Here is an 18,658-nt window from a genome sequence, read left to right as displayed (position 1 = left end):
GATTCTTAAAAAGAAAAATACCTAGTCTTGAAAGGCAACCACAATATATTAAGATGTCAGCTGCTCCTAAATATAAATACAAGCTAATACAATTCTCATCTTTGGCGGAGATGAGAATTGCTTAGCTGTTTGATAATTTCTCTTTTCCTTCTATGTTCTCTTGTAATTTAATGTGGCATATGTGAGTTCCAGCCAAAGGAATATGGGTAGCAGTGATTCACATCAATTTAGGAAGTCCATAAAAACTTTCCACATAATTTTCCTTGCTTTCTCTTTTCCATCTTCTAGCCAGATACAGAGGCTTCTGCCTACAAAGTTAATGTTCTAATAAAGCCACATGTTGAAGATGGCGGAGCCTTTGCCAGCCTGAGGCCCTGAATAACTACCTAAGCAAAGCTGTTCCTTACCCAAGGCTTTTATGAAACATATTGTACTAAGCCACTAAGATTTCCAGGTTCATCTGCTAAAGCAGGACATGTTCCTTACCCTAATATATACTCCAAACCCCAACAGGTTTTGTGAGGTTCTTCTCTTCACATGTGCTTTATAGCATGTCAAATGGATTATAAAATTCATCTAAAATGTTAAACAGGCAAGAGGGATTCTTAAAAATATTCTAAGACGTGGAAAAAGGGAAAAAGTCGTTAGTTCTACCAAATACCAATAACTATAGAAGGTTAAAGTAATTAAGTGTGACTCTCCTATAAGAATGAATGGTTTTGCCATAAATAAATTAAAAAATTTTTTTTTAAGTATATAATAAAAAAAAAAAATGAATGGAAAGATCAATGGAATAATATGCAACCCAAAGACAAAACCCATACATATAAAAGGAACTTAATGGCACAAAGGACACAAAGTCAGAAGCAGTGAGTGAGTATGCTGCTGCTACTGCTGCTAAGTCACTTCAGTCGTGCGACCCCATAGACGGCAGCCCACCAGGCTCCCCCGTCCCTAGGATTCTCCAGGCAAGAACACTGGACTGGGTTGCCATTTCCTTTTCCAGTGCATAAAGTGAAAGTGAAGTCGCTCAGTCGAGTCCGACTCTTCGCGACCCCGTGGACTGCAGCCTACCAGGCTCCTCCGTCCATGGGATTTTCTAGGCAACAGTACTGGAGTGGGGTGCCACTGCCTTCTCCGGTGAGTGAGTATAGGTGAGTATATACCGGATCAAAGTACACAGAAGACTTTCTAATCTTAAAGGAAATAGAAAATGGTCACAGAAAAAGGTAGATGTAAAAAAATAAACTAAAATCACTGAAAGATGAAAAACAAACTACAAACTGAAAAATAAAATGACAGAAAATAGTTAAGATCCCTAATTTATAAACAAGTCATACAGAGTAATTCAGAATCACTAATATACAAATAGAAAAATGAGACTCATCAAACCAGAAAGAAAAGATGCAAGGAAAAAGTTTATGAATCAAGACAGTACACAACAGAATTAAAGTTCCACAGAGCACAAGGATAGGGCTAGAATAGAGAAAGGCAGGAAGCAATGAAACTGAATTGAAAACAATATCATAAAGAAAGAAAGAGCATGAAGTATTATTACTTTTAACAATCTGTCCCTCTGTGATATTTTATGCTGTTCCCTTAGTGGAATTTTAAACAAGGCTACCAGAGGAGAGGCCTTGAGAATAAGACTGACCAGTCAGTGCTGGTCACAGAGAGAAACAAGGTAGTCTTCAGGCCCCACAGAATGTGACAAAGTCCTGGAAGACAGACTGTCACCCAGGCGGCAGCAACAGGCAAGAGAACAAATACTGCACCTACTGCAGGGAAGAAGCCCCTAGAGAGTGTGGCCCAAGAGCAGCTGAGGAGAGCCTGACCCTGCCAGGATGGAAGGGGCATGTGACACAGATGAGTGTATTGTCCAATTTGGCTCCATCTGACTCCTGGGCTTAGCAGCCACACTGTGAACTCCAACAAGGAGTTATAGTATGGTTCCTGCCTAAGACATTTACTGGGTAAGGACACATGAAATACAACAACAAGGGTACCTTAACATATGTAAAAAGCGAAACCATGTCTGTGCAACACACTCATTATCCATTTCAGGAGGGATCAGACTGGCATCTTCATCAGGAACTTTGAATGGAGGAAATGAAGGACCATATGTAAAGCGTAGCAATCTAGAAAATTAAAACAAAAAAAAATCACACCACCAAGTTCCTTTTTAACAGAACTGAAGATACATTCAAGCATTAAAATATAGTAGGAGAAATATGATAGGAGAAAATAGATGAAACTTGTATTATACCTCACTGAAGTGAATAAAATAAATGAAAACCTTTTTATAAAATAAACTAGAAGAGGACTTTCAGTTTTGTAAAAATTATTTTAAAGTGTTTATTTCTTTAAAAAATTAATATCATTTATAATTTAGTTCATATAGTTATGTTATATGATTATATTATAAATGTTATTTACTTATATGATATAATTATAAAATGAAAAGTGATTTTATAAATTAAATATTGCTTCTCATATTATAAATTTTAATACATCTTATTATATATAACATTGTATGTAATAAACAACACTGTATATAACACTTATACAGAATATAAATTTATAATGTATGCTGCTGCTGCTGCTAAGTCGCTTCAGTTGTGTCCGACTCTGTGCGACCCCATAGACGGCAGCCCGCCAGGCTCCCCCCGTCCCTGGGATTCTCCAGGCAAGAACGCTGGAGTGGGTTGCCATTTCCTTCTCCAATGCATGAAAGTGAAAAGCGAAAGTGAAGTCTCTCAGTCGTGTCCGACTCTTCGCGACCCCATGGACTGCAGCCTACCAGGCTCCTCCGTCCATGGGATTTTCCAGGCAAGAGGACTGGAGTGGGTTGCCATTGCCTTCTCCATTTATAATGTATACTATAACATAAATTACAAATTATATATAATTTTATAAAATTACAAATTGTTTAAAATTTTAATTTATAACTGCAAATAAATAAATAAATAAATCATATAATCATGCACAATTATGCTTATGTTGATTATATAGTCATATAATATAAACAATAAATTTTTTTAAAAGAGTCATCATACTACAAATGCCCTCAACACAACTAATTTATTATAATTTATTCGTAACAACTGCAACATAACTTTACATGAAGTTTAGAATTTATGGTATGTGTCCCATAAATTGAATTTGACCATTCAGTTACTTAACTAAATACTAATATTCCAAATGTATTAAAACTGTTCAAAGCCCTTTGACTCAATTATTAATCTATTATACTTAGAATAGATTATGATCTACTATAACTAATCTAAAAATATATCTTAATAAAATAACCAGAATACATACAAAGACTAAGTGTAAAGTACTCGCAAATCAACAATATTTTTTCTTTTTTACTTTTATATCCTTCTTTATTTAGCTTTTTTTGTTTTGTTTCTGCCCCACTGAGCGACTCATGGGATCTTAATTCCCTGACCAGGGATTGAACCCAGACCCTTAACAGTGAGGGTGCCAAGTCCTAACCATGGACTACCAGGGAATTCCCAACAATAGTTTTTAAAAGGAAAACAAAGAGAACAATTTAAATATCAAAACAGCAGAGAAACTATTAAATGAATTATAATTCCATTTATATAATGAAAAACTATAAGGCCATTTAAAATAGGATCTTGAGATCTACATAAGAAGAAAAAAGGTACATGTAATTACTAGGACAAGAATCAGACATCAAGCTAAAAAAAAGCAGGTAACACTATATAGAATAATCTCAAATTGATTTTTTAAAAAAGATAAGATAGAAGAAAATATCGGAGAAGGTGATGGCACCCCACTCCAGTACTCTTGCCTGGAAAACCCCATGGACGGAGGAGCCTGGTGGGCTGCAGTCCATGGGGTCGCTGAGGGTCGGACACGACTGAGCGACTTCACTTTCACTTTTCACTTTCGTGCATTGGAGAAGGAAAGGGCAACCCTCTCCAGTGATCTTGCCTAGAGAATCCCAGGGACAGCGGAGCCTGGTGGGCTGCTGTCTATGGGGTCACACCGAGTCGGACACGACTGAAGCGACTTAGCAGCAGCAGCAGCAGAAGAAAATATATTCAAAGATTGGTTATTTGTAAGTAATGGATATTTCCCCTTATGTCTTCCTAATTTTCCATAATAAGCATGTATTGTACTTTTATAATCAAGATAAAAGGATGTATTATTTAAAAATAGATTCATAATAGTGACATTCACAAAGACATACCAGAATAAACAAACAAAAATTCATCTTAAATGAGTGATAAAGATATATATATTAACTCATAAAAAGACCAATGTACCTTCTGATACGTAATACCACCTATAAATTATCTGTTCCCACCTCCACCACTAAACCTCCCATTAAGTCTAAATCAGATTAAGTTTCCAGTCTCCTGTCAGATTAACTACCAGCTGACAGGAAATATAAGGGACAGAGGAACATATTAATTAACAACTAGGACATAATCAGAAAAATCAAGAATGTGAAGCATTCAATAGGACAAAACAACCCAATTCAACAACAAAAAAAACCTGCAAGGAAATAAAAATGAGAGAGCAGGAACCTACAGTTTAAAATAGGCTTAAGAAATATGTCAACTAAATATAATGTCCAAACCTTGTCTGTGTTCTGATTCAATGGAATCAACTATTTAAAAAAGTTGAGACATTCAGGGACATCTGAACACTCAAAAGCTAAACAATATTAGAAAACTGTTAACATTTTGTTCATGTGTGATAATGGTATTGTGATCATGTTTAAAAAAGAATGCTCAGCTTTTAAAGAGTTATATATTACAAGAAATGAAAAAAAAAAAGTCTGAAAAAAATGAAGCCTAACGGTTTACTCACAGAATAGTGATATTATATATAAATGGCTAAAAAAAGAAACCAAAAAACAAAATAATTATTATAAAAAACTGCCTACTTTGGTTACATATGAGAACATTATGGTATGGTCCTATTTCTGTAAAATTATGTATAATAAGATTTCTGGTGAACTTAACTCTTTCTGTTATAACTTTCTTTGGTTCATTTTTTTTTTTAATAATGATCTTAAACATTTTGGACTTCCCTGATAGCTCAGACTGTAAAGCATCTGCCTACAATGCAGGAGACCTGGATTCAATCCCTGGGTCAGGAAGATCCCCTGGAGAAGGAAATGGCAACCCACTCCAGTATTCTTGCCTGGAAAGTCCCACGGACGGAGGAACCTGGTAGGCTACAGCACTTGGGGTCACAAAGAGTCAGACACGACTGAGTGACTTCACTTTCGCTTTCTTTCTAAACATTTTAATAATTAGAATTAGAGTGGGATTTGGGGGGTGGGAATAGTAGGGCTCAGAATTCATCTGCCTCTCCAACATACTTTCTCAATCTAAAAGGTTTTAGATTAGACAGGCACAAAGCCCATTGCTACATCTATTTTTAAAAACTGATTGATTCTATTAACTAAAGTATAATAATAAGAGACACAGAATAGAGGCTTTTACCATGTACTCCAGAAAGATACAGAATTAGGGGAAGGCTGCCTACGGCCAGACGGATGAAAGAAGACAAGTTGATGACGGTAACTTACCTTGAAGTGAGTGCACAGATGACCTTGCTCCACTGCTCCACCACTGCTGGGTGGTGCCTCCAGTTAGCCACCATCTCCTTGGCTGTTTTCCAGTAAGGAGGTGTTGGGAAGCACCGCGTACATGCTAGTAACCAAACCTCAAAGAGAACACCAATCAACTTCTCTGCTAGATTCTCAGCAATGCCACCTTACCAACAAAAAGAAAACATCTTTGGCATACTTATTTGTAAAGCAGAATCTTTAACTCACTGATTTGGGAGAACTGGTCAAAAAATTAAAATAACTGCAATGTTAAGTTTTAACTTTCAAATAATCACTTAATAGTAAGAACAAAAAACTACTCTTAGGAGCTCTTATGAAGGAAATCATGAACACATCAACCCATTATCACATGGGAAGTTTTCAAGTGGCCCTGCTGGGTTCTTATGGAAGATCTTAACCTTCCAGTAGTGAGACAGGAGCACACACAGAAGAAGGGAAAGGATGATTGCCTACAATGAATGGCTATTAGTCACTTTCCGTGCCACATAGCTCATACACGTGACCTCACATTAATTCTGCAGGGTAGGTTTTTATATCAATAGTATCTATTACCAATTATCAATTATATCCATTTTGAAGATGAGAAAACAGGTTCTGGGAATTTAAGTAACTTGCCCAAGTTCACACAGCCAACAAGAAAAGGAATCAGAACAAATACCTGAGACTTCCTACCTTCAAACTTTGCTATAAAATGCTTCATGTGTTTGAAAGCCACCCTTCAAGGGAGAGGGAGCCAAAGAAGGGAGCCAAAGGACTAGTTCTGGCAGGACAAAGCCTCAACCACAGAGCCCAAAATAGAGCTGCTCCTCGGTTCCAAGCCTGGGAACTAAGGAGAAGAGCAGCGGTCTGTACTCTGCCTACCCACAGAAGGCAAACTTTGGATTTCCATACAGAACGAAAAGTTCTAAGGATTTCAAATGCGCAAAAATGAAGTTTCAACAATAATAAGCTCCAGAAGGGGAAGGATGGCTTGATTTATGGTGCTGAATCCCTGGCATGGGGATTGTTTAAGAGAGAGGCACACTACCTATCTGGCTAGCTCATCACCAATGCCAGACAGGGTATTTCTATTATGGAGTCCCTCTCAACACTAAAATTCTTCCTGGACACTGCACTTGTGTCAGAGCACAAGCACACTCACATGTGTCAGTAAAAAGAATACAAAGATGAATAAGCAACAGGGGAATTTGGAACTAGAATTATCAACTTATTGTCTGTGTATACTGTGCTATATTATACAAAGCAAGACATCTTAAAATACACTCTAAACTCATAAAACTGAAGGCTTTTTGATGGCTAGGTAATAAATGACACACTTGTCATAGTTCCAAATAGAATACTTTAAGATTTTCTAGGTTTCATTTGCTAAACAAAATATCTTCTGCAGCCATCAAGTTTTCAGTCTACCTGGATAACTACTTTGTAACCAGGTACATTAGTTGTTTCTTATATAGGCTCTGTCCTGATACACTGAACAAGCTACTATTGCTGTCATTATCAAACATGTATTAATTCACTGAGTCTCTCCTCATATTGGTTTTTCAACTGTAGTGCCAAATTTTAAATCCCCACTGAGTCTACTACTCATTGAGTCTAAAAGTGAACTGTGTTTGGAGCACAGCAATAAATTAGAAAAAATAATTAACAAACCTTGAACAGTTGGTGGCGCTAGAAGTATGTCATTAATCTGCAGAAGAAACAACAGTAAGACTTCCCAGGTTTCTCGGGCCATAATGGATGACTCACGGGCCAGTTTTTGAATGGCTTTCAGGACCTGTAAGCATAGTCGGGTCTGACTGGAGCCCTGTTCCTGTCTAAAGAAGACAGACAGACATCACTGACAGGCTTAAGGACAGAATGCAACAGTTAAAGACAGGCAACTCCCTAACAGCACCAGCAGACAGAACTAGGCGCACCCTCTTCAGTTCAAAGCTATTTCCTTCTCATGCAGTTTGGCACTCTGGGATCTAAACCTACCACTCCTAAAGAGCTTGAAGAGCTCCCGGGGAGAGGGAGGATACTAGAAAGTGGATTTCACCTCTGGGTTTTCTAAGTCTGAAAAGTGCCTGGCACATACAACAGATACGCCATAGGTTTCTGCTGAATGAATGAGTAAATAAATACCCACAGCCACTTCTGCTGCTCACACAGCAGAATGACCTTTGTATTCTTTAAAAAAATTTTAAACATATGTTCACAAGAATTCAGCATGAATTTCATAATGCTCACAATCCCTTTGAAGTTAATGTCTGCTAGAGAAGAGCCTAAAAAATGAAATATCCTAACAGGTCCCCAAAACTGATGGGATACAGAGACAACTTCCTCAGAAATGAGCACCTGCTAACTGTGGCTCTATTAAAAAAAGGCAACTTAACCCAAAGGTACCCAAGATACTCCCAAAGAAGTTTTATAGCTCTGTTTAGTTCACAACACCATTTTTTCCCAACAGTATTATTACATTAGTATATCAGGGCTAGGGTTGAGGAGGAAGATAAAAGTACAAGCCCCAGCCCTTATCCCCACTGTCCAACATAGATCACCTTAAGATTTTCAAGAATCATAGTAAACCTACTACATTGGCAAATAGTGAATGGGCTTCCAGAGTTCCCATGTGAAGACCAAGGCAAGTAACTATTATTACTGAAATAAATCTTGAGGCCAAGTTTCTACATGACTCATGTCACAAAAAATTCATAAAACATGTTTCTATCAGAGGAGGGAATCTCAGAGCCTCCTCGAGAAATCCAGACAATGAAGTGAGTGCTCTCAGAACTTCCATCACAACCTCAGGATAAAGATTCTCAGATTCTGGGCCACGACCCATAAAACCAAACACTTACACTAGAGCTGCAAGAAAATGACAACCCTAAGTTCTCCCTAAAGCAGCCAGACCTAGAGTGAAATGATGAGACATTCACCTAGGAAAAGACAAGAGTCCCCAAGGACAGGGAGAGGTCCCATGTTCAGTTTGAGGTGAATCCGGACCCTGGGAAGCCAAGAGGCTCAAGCCTGTATCTGTTGGTCTGCTACTAAGCAAGAGTAAGAAATATACAATAGCCCCAAACCTCATGTAGCCATATAAGAGGAAACCCAGAATAAAAAATAAAAATACCACTAGTGGTCCTAGGGGCAACACTCTTACAAGCTAGCAATGACACTAGAAACTTCCCAAATGGTAACCCAGGCTTACCTACCATTCCTAGTACTACCTGCCCAGTGCAGAAAAGGAAACATCTGCTCCTTAGGTACTGTGGCATCACTCAGACAGCCTAAATTCAAGAGCAGTGTCCAAGTTTCTACAGCTAAGAGAAATACGGCAATCTTTACTGAAAAAGAAATAGAAAGGTCGAAACATCAAAGATGCTCTTTTCCCCCTAATATTTCCAAAAGCAACTTACGAACTTCAGAAAAACCATTCTAGAACATGAGCTGGTGAACTATGTATGGCCTGTGGGTCAAATCTGGCCTGTCATCTGTTTTTGTAAAAAAAAATTGGAACACAAACATGCGCGTTGATTTATATATTGTCTATGGCTGCTTCTCTGTACCAGTAGAGTTGAACAGCTGTGACAGACACTACGGTATGGCCCACAAAGCCTAAAATATTTACTATATGCCTCTTTACAAAAAAAGCTTGCCAACGACTGCTTTAGAAGAATGCCACACTTTCTAAAGTACAGTATATTTGAGCAATGAAGACCCTAATCAGTTTTAGATGATGGGTCACTCTTCACTCAGCCATGCGCTCCCCCAAATCAAACTGGCAGGCAAAAGAGAAAGGCTACATCATTCTGACCTAATCTTCAGCAAAGTGGTAGAGGCTGTTTCCTCTATTCTGAGAGTTAGTTTTCATAAAAACAATTAACTAAGGAAACTTGACAATTTTGTGACTATTTGACTCAAAAAACAAAAACAAAAAACTCCCAATAACAGGAGATAAGATCATAACTCCCAATATTTAGCACTGAAAATATTTAGCTCCCTAAGATACAATTTGCCAGGAGAACTCTAATACTCAGTTCAGCACCCTCTCAGAATTACACACACTTTTGGGAAAACAAGCTAATTACCAAATAGTAAAATGAACAATTTATACGATATTGATGCTTCTTAAAAAGAGAAAAGCAAAAGCCTAATTAATATAAATGCAATCGCTTCTTCTCATCAATAAAATTAACTGAGCACTCAGAGTTGGTAAGAGTACAAAGAGGAGACAATACTAGCCACGAAACTCTCCCATTTACTAAGAAAAAGCCTAGTAAATTAGTCTCCTAAATGGGATGATAAGAAAGCATTAAAAGTATTATCATTTTAGAAGAATCTGCTTAGCTACAAACAATGTCTTCCTACCACTTACTTTCTACCATTTCCTGTTATAACTTCTTTTGAAATCAATAAATACAAACAACCAGCATTTAATTCACCCAAATGTAACCTAGACAGTGTATTAAAAAGCAGAGACATCACTTTGCCAACAAAGGTCCAAACAGTCAAAGCTATGGTTTATCCAGTAGTCATGTACAGATGTGAGGGTTGGACCATAAAGAAAGCAGAGCACTGAAGAACTGATGCATTTGAACTGTGGTGTTAGAGAAGACGTCCCTTGGACAGCAAGGAGATCAAACCAGTCAATCCTAAGGAAATCAATCCCAAACATTCATTGGAAGGACTGAGGCTGAAGCTCCAATACTTTGGTCACCTGGTGCGAAGAGCCGACTCGTTGGAGAAGACCCTGATCCTGGAAAAGACCGAAGGTTGGAGAAGGGGACAGCAGAGGATGAGATGGTTGGATGACATCATCGACTCAATGGACATGAGTTTGAGCAAGTTCTGGGAGATGGTGAAGGACAGGGAAGCCTGGCGTGCTGCAGTTCACAAGGTCACAATGAGTTGGACATGACTGAATGACTACACCACCAGAAGTAGAATTGGGTGGCTGGTGATGTGGTGATAAGATTAAGGGGTTAACAGACATACCTCAATGTACTGCACTTCGTTTTATTGCACTTCACCAATATTGTGGGTTTTTTACAAACTAAAAACTTGTAGCAATCCTACACTGACTGAGCAAGTCTATACGTGCAATTTGCCCCACTGCATTGCTCACTTCGTGTCTCTATGCCACATTTTGGTATTTCTCAAAATATTTTCATTATTATTATATCTTTACAGTGATTTGATGATCAATGATCTTTGATGTTACTACTAGAATTGTTTTGCGGCACCACAAACCATGCCCATATAAGATGTCAAACTTCACTGATAAACGTGTTCTGACTGCTCCACCAACCAGCCATTTTCCTGCCTTCTCTTTCTTCTCAGGCCTCCGTCTTCCCTGAGACACAGCAATATTGAAATTAGGCCATTTAATAACCCTACAATGCCTCTAAGTGTTCAAGTGAAAGGAAGAATCATGTCTCTCACTTTAAATCAAAAACTAGAAATAACAAGTACCTACCGTAATAGCACAGGGAACCATATTCAATATCCTATAATAACCTATAATGGAAAAGAATCTGAAAAAGAATGTGTGTGTATGCATGCACGTGCACAAAACTGAATCACTTGGTTGTCTAACAAAATCTAACAAAGCACTGTAAAACGGTAGAAATGACTAAGCTTAGTGAGGAAAGCAGGTCAAAAGCCAAGACAGGCTAGAAGCTAGGCCTCCAGCATCAGTAAGCCAAATTGTGAATGCAAAGGAAAAGCTTTTGAAGGAAATTAAAAGTGCTAATCCAGTGAACACGCAAATGATAAGAAAAAGAAAGGGCCTTATTACTGATATGAAGAAAGTTTTAGTGTCTGAATAGAAGATCAAACAAACCACAACATTCCCGTAAGCCAAAGCCTAACCCACAGCAAGGCCCTCCCTCTCTTCAATTCTGTGAAGCCTGAGAATGGTGAGGAAGCTGCAGAAGGAAAGTCTGAAGTCAGCAGAGGCTGGTTCATGAGGCTGAAGGAAAGACGCTGTCGCCATTTAAAAAAAAAAGGTGTACATGGGGGGCGGGGCAGCAGCAAGGTGAAGCAGCAAGTGCTAATGTAAAAGCTGTAGCAAGTTATCCAGAAGATCTAGCCAAGATAATTAAGGTAGATGAAAGTAGCCACACTAAACAATAGATTTCCAGTGGAGACAAAACAGCCTATAGGCTTCTATTGGAAGATGCCATCTAAGGACTTCCATAGCTAGAGAGAACTCCTGGCTTCAAAAATGCAAAGGACAGGCTGACTCTTGATAGGGGCCACAAGCAGCTAGTGGCTTCAAGTTGAAGCCAATGCTCATTTACCATTCTGAAAATCCTAGGACCCCTAAGAATTATGCTAAATCTACTCTGCCTGTGCCATATAAATGAAACAATAAAGTCTAGATGACAGCTCACCAGTTTACAACATGGTTTACTAAATATTTTAAGCCCACTGTTGAGACCTACTACTCAGGAAAAAAGACTCCTTTTAAAATACTACTGGTCCTTTACAAAGCACTTGGTCATCCAAGAGCTCTGATGGATGTGGACAAGGAATGTCACCTGCCATTTCAGTAAACAATGTTGTGGCCATAAAGCCACCAGTCACTACAGCCGCTCCCTACAGTACACCCTAGGGGAATTCAGGACAGAGGAAAACAAAATACTGGGCCTACACAGTTAAGATGCATATCAAAGGAATAATTTCAATAAGCTCAAACTCTTGCATCTTCCTATACAAAGAAAACTCATTAACTTGAGATGTCTTTTTTCTTTTTGATTGGCAGTAATTTTTCATGTTCTGCTACACAGCTTTTTTTTTTTTTCCAGCAAAACTCCTATATATTCTTGCTCCTTCCTTACCTCTTTGGAACACTCCCTCTGAGCTTCTGAGAGGCTATATCCAGGCTATAGTTTTCAGTAAGTCTGATGAATAAAATGTAATTCTCAACTTTTAGGCTGTGCATTTTTTTTCAGTCAACACTGAGATGTACAATGAGATAAATGTTGCCTGCTAACCTACCATTCATTCTGCTGCCCATGGATGAAGGAGTAATTTGAACTTTCAAGTCTTATTATTTAAGAAATACATTGGGTAAGACTATAGCTGCCATAGACAGTGATTCCTCTGATGGACATTTTCAATTTCAAGTAGAAACTGAAAAGCCGGTGGAAAAGATTCACCATTCTAAATGGCATTAAGAATATTTATGATTCATGGGGAAAGGTCAAAATATCAACATTAATAAAAGTCTGGAAGAAGCCGATTCCAATCCTCACAGATGACTCTGAGGGGCTTAAGACTTCAGTGGAGGAAGTGAATGCAGATGTGGCAGAAATAACAAGAGAACTAAAATTAGAAATGGAACCTGAAGATGGGGCTGAATCGCTGCAATCTCATGATAAAACTTTCATGGATGAGGAGCTGCCTCTTATAGATGAGCAAAGAAAGTGGTTTCTTAAGATGGAATCTACTCCTGGTGTAGATGCTGTGCACATTATTGAAATGAAAACAAAGATTTAGAATATTGCATAAACTTAGTTGATAAAGCAGTAGCAGACTTTGACAGGATTAACTCTAATTTTGAAAGAACCTCTACTGTAGGCAAAATGCTATCAAATAGCACTGCATGTTACAGAGATATCATTCATGAACTGATGAGTCAATCAATGTGGCAAATGTCACTGTTGTCTTATTTTAAGAAACTACCACATCCACTCAACCTGATCAGCCAGCAGCCATCAACATCAAGGTAAGACCCTCCACCATCAAAAAGATTACAGTTCACTAAAGGCTCAGATGATAGTTAGCACTTTTTAGTAATCCTAGTGTTTTTAAATTAAAACATGTACTTTTTTTTTTAGACATAATGCTATTGCACACTTATAGAAAACAATATAGTATAAACATAACTTTTACATGCACTGGGAAACCAAAGAATGCTTTATTTCAATGTTTGCTTTACTGCAGCACCCTGGAACCAACCAACAATATCTTGAGGTATGTTTGCACACTTGATCCTATAGATCACAGCACATAATGAAGATTCTCTTTTTAATTCAGATTTTCCAAAGTAATCTTCCTTCTAAATTTAAAAAGCTAAAATTTACAGAGCTGGTTTTGGCTGATTCATAGTCAGTCCCTCATCATCTGACAGACCAAAAGTCTTAACCAAAACTTTTCCAGAAGGATGGAAGTCAGCCCTCTTGACCCTTCCACAGACATTTTCAAAAAAGAAAAACACACATACACACACAGATGAAAACAGATTTTTCTCAAAGGAAATCCCTACAAATGGGTAGGCAACTAATGTTTTCCTCTCCATTTTCTATTATTTCCAAAATCCTTTAAAATGACATATAATTCTTTTAGAATGGGAAAAAATGTTCCAGGTATAAGTAAGGCAACCATGTGGATCACAATAAACTGTGGAAAATTCTGAAAGAGATGGGAATACCAGACCACCTGACCTGCCTCTTGAGAAACCTATATGCAGGTCAGGAAGCAAGTTAGAACTGGACATGGAACAACAGACTAGTTCCAAATAGGAAAAGGAATACATCAAGGCTGTATATTGTCACCCTGCTTATTTAACTTATATGCAGAGTGCATCATGAGAAACGCTGGGCTGGAAGAAGCACAAGCTGGAATCAAGATAGCCAGGAGAAATATCAATAACCTCAGATATGCAGATGACACCACCCTTATGGCAGAAAGTGAAGAAGAACTAAAGAGCCTCTTGATGAAAGTGAAAGAGGAGAGTGAAAAAGTTGTCTTAAAGCTCAATATTCAGAAAACGAAGATCATGGCATCTGGTCCCATCACTTCATGGCAAATAGATGGGGAAACAGTGGAAACAGTGTCAGACTTTATTTTTTGGGCTCCAAAATCACTGCAGATGGTGACTGCAGCCATGAAATTAAAAGACGCTTACTCCTTGGAAGCAAAGTTATGATCAACCTAGATAGCATACTAAAAAGCAGAAATATTACTTTGCCAACAAAGGTCCACCTAGTCAAGGCTATGGTTTTTCCAGTGGTCATGAGAGTTGGACTGTGAAGAAAGCTGAGTGCCGAAGAATTGATGCTTTTGAACTGTGGTGTTGGAGAAGACTCTTGAGAGTCCCTTGGACCGCAAGGAGATCCAACCAGTCCATCCTAAAGGAGATCAGTCCTGGGTGTTCATTGGAAGGACTGATGCTAAAGCTGAAACTCCAATACTCTGGCCACCTCATGCAAAGAGCTGACTCACTGGAAAATACCCTGATGCTGGGAGGGATTGGGGGCGGGAAGGGAAGGGGACGATAGAGGATGAGATGGCTGGATGGCATCACCAACTCGATGGACATGAGTTTGAGTGAACTCTGGGAGTTGGTGATGGACAGGGAGGCCTGGAGTGCTGCGATTCATGGGGTTGCAAAGAGTCAGACACGACTGAGCGACTGAACTGAACTGAAGGCAACTGTACATTACAATATTTAAGGTCTCTGTCACAGAAGGTAGGAGAAAAACTCAGTAACAAACTGTCAAAAGTATTCTTTTGGTCTTCTACAAATTTGCCCATAATTTCAAATCTGCTTACTTCTATATCTTCATTCTCTCATAAGATTCATTTTAAGGTACAGGGCTTACTTATTCTCTAGCTTAAGTTTAGACAAGAATTATGTTAGGCAAAAGCAGAGTTTTTTGACTGTAAGGGAAAGGGGTCACAGTATTTTCATATCTAATAGCTATCAGATCTTAGAAGCAAAGCCAAAAGCTGTTAAAATGAAAACACATTGTTAAAGAGTCCTAGAAAACATTATATAAGCCCATCTCTCTCATACATATTAACGCTTTTTTAACTGAAAAAGACATGAAAATTACTGCTCAAAAGACTTAACAATGAAATCAGTTCCTATAACTCAAAAAAGTAACAATGATGAATATTTTATTATGATCCGGATAATGGCCAGATAGACTAGTATAGCTTACCTTGGTACAAAAAGATTTTGCAGGTGTTTTAGTATATTTTGAACATATAGATTAGGCTCTTTAATAACTGGCAATGGAATAGAATCTTTCGGTAACACTAAAGCCATAATCCAGTCGGTATATACATCAACACAATATTTTACAGTCTCTCCATCCAATGGAAGGGTCAGTCCATAGCAAATTACTTCCATGGTCCATTTTACCTAAACAAAAGAAAATATAGATACAGAATTATTAAACATCCCTCCCTGTTTATCAGTAGACTGATTTAAAATGTTAACTTCTTATTGCCAAAAACCTCTCAATTGAAGTATATTCGTCTCAACAAGGATCAGATTAATTTTAGAAAATGCACCTCCCATGTATAAGACATACTCAGACAACAGTCTCTAAGCAAAAGATTTAAGAAAATAAATTATGTGCTTATTTCTAATTATCAAGCCTACATTGGCTTTCACCCCTTAGACATTATTATTGTTTGCTCTGTAAAATAAAAAGTACAGGTCATCTTGGCTTTCCACAGAGATTAGACGCGCAGAAATAGAAAATTTTAGATATTTTCCTCCACTTAATTTGCATGTGGGTATGTGTCATTTAGGAAATCATTTACATAAATTTAATCATATTCCATTTTCAGATTATGCAACTTTAACAAACAACAGGAAGGAAGATGAACTGTCCAACTCTTACTGTGTGACTATTTTCATTTGGCAAAGAAAATAATATTTTAAATGGAAGGGCAAGATCAAACACAAGTCAGAAGGGACTGAAGCTGGGTAACATCTTAAAAAGGCACTTAGCTACACTAAATGACTTCCAGCCTCCTGACCTGTCTGAATCATAGGGGCTGAGAGAAATTGTCTAAGAGACTGCTGAACCACTGCCAGCAATCATGAATGAATAAGGTACAATGAGAAGGGGAAAATGGTCCAACTTGCAAAAGAAGATAAAACTATATTCCAGATAATATAGACTGGAAAGTTTAAGTGAATTCCAGACAAAACTCTGGGACAAATTACTAAGCAGATGATCAGTGAGTACTTACAAAAGGGAAGAAGGGTCAGTGGGAACTAGCCTGCTCAAAAAGAACAAGTCATGCCAGACAAGCTTCATTCCTCTATCAAAAGGGTTACTATGAAGGCAGCTGGTATGAACCTGGTACTGATTTAAAATCAGTTTCCGAGGAACTTTCATAAATATTATCTAACCATCAGAATAACCCACGTGAGAGGGTAAACTATCCTCATTTTAGACAGAAGGCAACTGAAGTTTAGCAAATTAAGCTATTTGGCCCAAAGCATCTGCTTCAAAATGCTGGAGCTGAAAACCAGATCCCTGGCCTAGAAATCTAAAGCTATTCTCACCATGCCATTAACAGCCTTCTCTGGCAAAGGGGGATCTGGGCTTTAACAAATTTGGTCCTTGTGGACAAGATGGAGACAACACATAGTCCAGAAGAAGGTAGAATGGCTGGATTTGTAACTGGTCAAAATAACATGGGAGACTAGCAGTGGATTACCAAGATCATGTACCAAGATCATTTTGGAAGAAGATGTCCAATGGCATGCCAAAGGCTCTGCCAAGATTTTAACTTAGAGAAAATCAGATTACATGCTGACCATGTGTAGACATCACAAAACTAAAAAAATAAAAAAATAACTAACTTGTAAAACAGAAATTTAGGATTCACAAAGATTTCAGCAGTTTAAAACTAAAGCTGAATGTAACAAGATAAATACATGTATTGAAATTTTTAAGCTCAGAACAAAACTACAAAGGTCACAGGTAGAAAATATATAACAACAGTATAATAGAAAACAACATGCCACGGCAATTACTATTAAAAGCAACTATAACAACACAGTGAGGCTGTGACAAATGAGGTGGGGAGGGGTGCAGAGCGGGATCAAGCTGAACAAGGGAAAGAATTTTAAAAGAGGCTGCCAAGTTCCTAATTATCAGAGGAAAGACCAAGGAGAAGATATACCTTTGGTGTTATCTTCATACAACAGTTCACTTACATAATTTGAGAGGACACTGGATTTAAGAACTATTATTCTCTCATATTCTTTCAAGGGTAGAAAGAGCTGCACTGAATACCACCACCTAATCACATGCCATCTCTTCCCAGGAGAAGGCAGCAAGGAATTACAGATACACCAAGAAGAGAGCGTACCAGGGCAAGTGCTAGTCCTTACGGTAGCTCTGCCAGGGCGCTCCGAGAAGAAAACGCTCTTCAGTATGAAGGGCTTCCCCTACGGTAATCCATGGCCTACAGAGGGTAAATAAACTGCCTCCTGAGCCATAATCTTCAGTCTATCTAGAGTGGTCTTATACCTGGATTAAGTCTAATCTCTCCTTCAGGTGAAATCTGAACATAAATGAAAAGGGATGGGCAGGTTAAGTCCAACTTAAAGCAACTTAACTTTAATGCCCAGTCCCCTGAACCCAAGAACAGAACCAGCTCCAGGCCAAGCCACTCCAAAAACTCCTCATCTTTAGGGACAGCAAACATGACCCCTGTTCCAACCACTTGGGCTCACAGCCATACCGACTGAACTGCTCTGCAGTACTCTCAAACTTATAAGTCAGGATGGAGACAGCGGGAGAGCCTCAGGCTCAATGCACACGGGTAGCCTGAAAACCACACAAGACAGGCCTTTGGTTAGCGGCCTTTTAGAGGTAAAAACGAAGACCTTCCAAACACAGCCTCTGAATAGAAATCTGAAGACTGAGCCTAGAACTTGGGGAAAGGGGCCTGAGGTCCTGACATCCAAGTCTGCTCAGCACACAGCTCAGGTGGAGGAGAATTGGGTCCAGCTAGCAGGAAGTCCCAATAGCACAATGGAACAATCTATTCCTTGAACTCCCACAAACTCTGAGCTCTAACCCGCAACCCATATAAGTTCAAACTGAGAAGTCACACTCCATTGAGCAGAAATCCATTTTAAAAGCGTGTGATAGCTGCTCAGCTGTGTCCGACTCTTTGTGACCCTATGGACTGTAGCCTGCCAGGCTCCTCTCTGTCCATTGGATTCTACAGGCAAGAATACTAGAGTGGGTTGCCATTCCCTCCTGCAGGGGATCTTCCCGACCCAGGGATTGA

General features: G+C 38.6%; 1 protein-coding gene across 5 annotated transcripts in view; it reads right to left on the bottom strand.

Moving 5' to 3' along the window:
• RALGAPB (Ral GTPase activating protein non-catalytic subunit beta) overlaps positions 1 to 18,658 on the bottom strand; it is a 90,803-nt gene that overhangs the window by 56,691 nt on the left and 15,454 nt on the right. For all 5 annotated transcript variants that reach the window (XM_055545021.1, XM_055545020.1, XM_055545022.1 and 2 more), the window contains 4 exons: positions 15,553 to 15,755; positions 7,268 to 7,431; positions 5,576 to 5,762; positions 2,007 to 2,138 (listed from right to left, as the gene is read on the bottom strand). In XM_055545021.1, the coding sequence (XP_055400996.1) occupies positions 2,007 to 2,138; positions 5,576 to 5,762; positions 7,268 to 7,431; positions 15,553 to 15,755 (686 nt within the window). The remainder of the gene's footprint in view (positions 1 to 2,006; positions 2,139 to 5,575; positions 5,763 to 7,267; positions 7,432 to 15,552; positions 15,756 to 18,658) is intronic.

This window comes from Bubalus kerabau, chromosome 13, assembly GCF_029407905.1.
Source record: "Bubalus kerabau isolate K-KA32 ecotype Philippines breed swamp buffalo chromosome 13, PCC_UOA_SB_1v2, whole genome shotgun sequence".
In the NCBI taxonomy this organism is placed as follows: domain Eukaryota; kingdom Metazoa; phylum Chordata; class Mammalia; order Artiodactyla; family Bovidae; genus Bubalus; species Bubalus kerabau.
The sequence above is the reverse complement of the archived record's forward strand: the minus strand, read 5'-3'. Positions and strand labels throughout refer to the sequence as shown.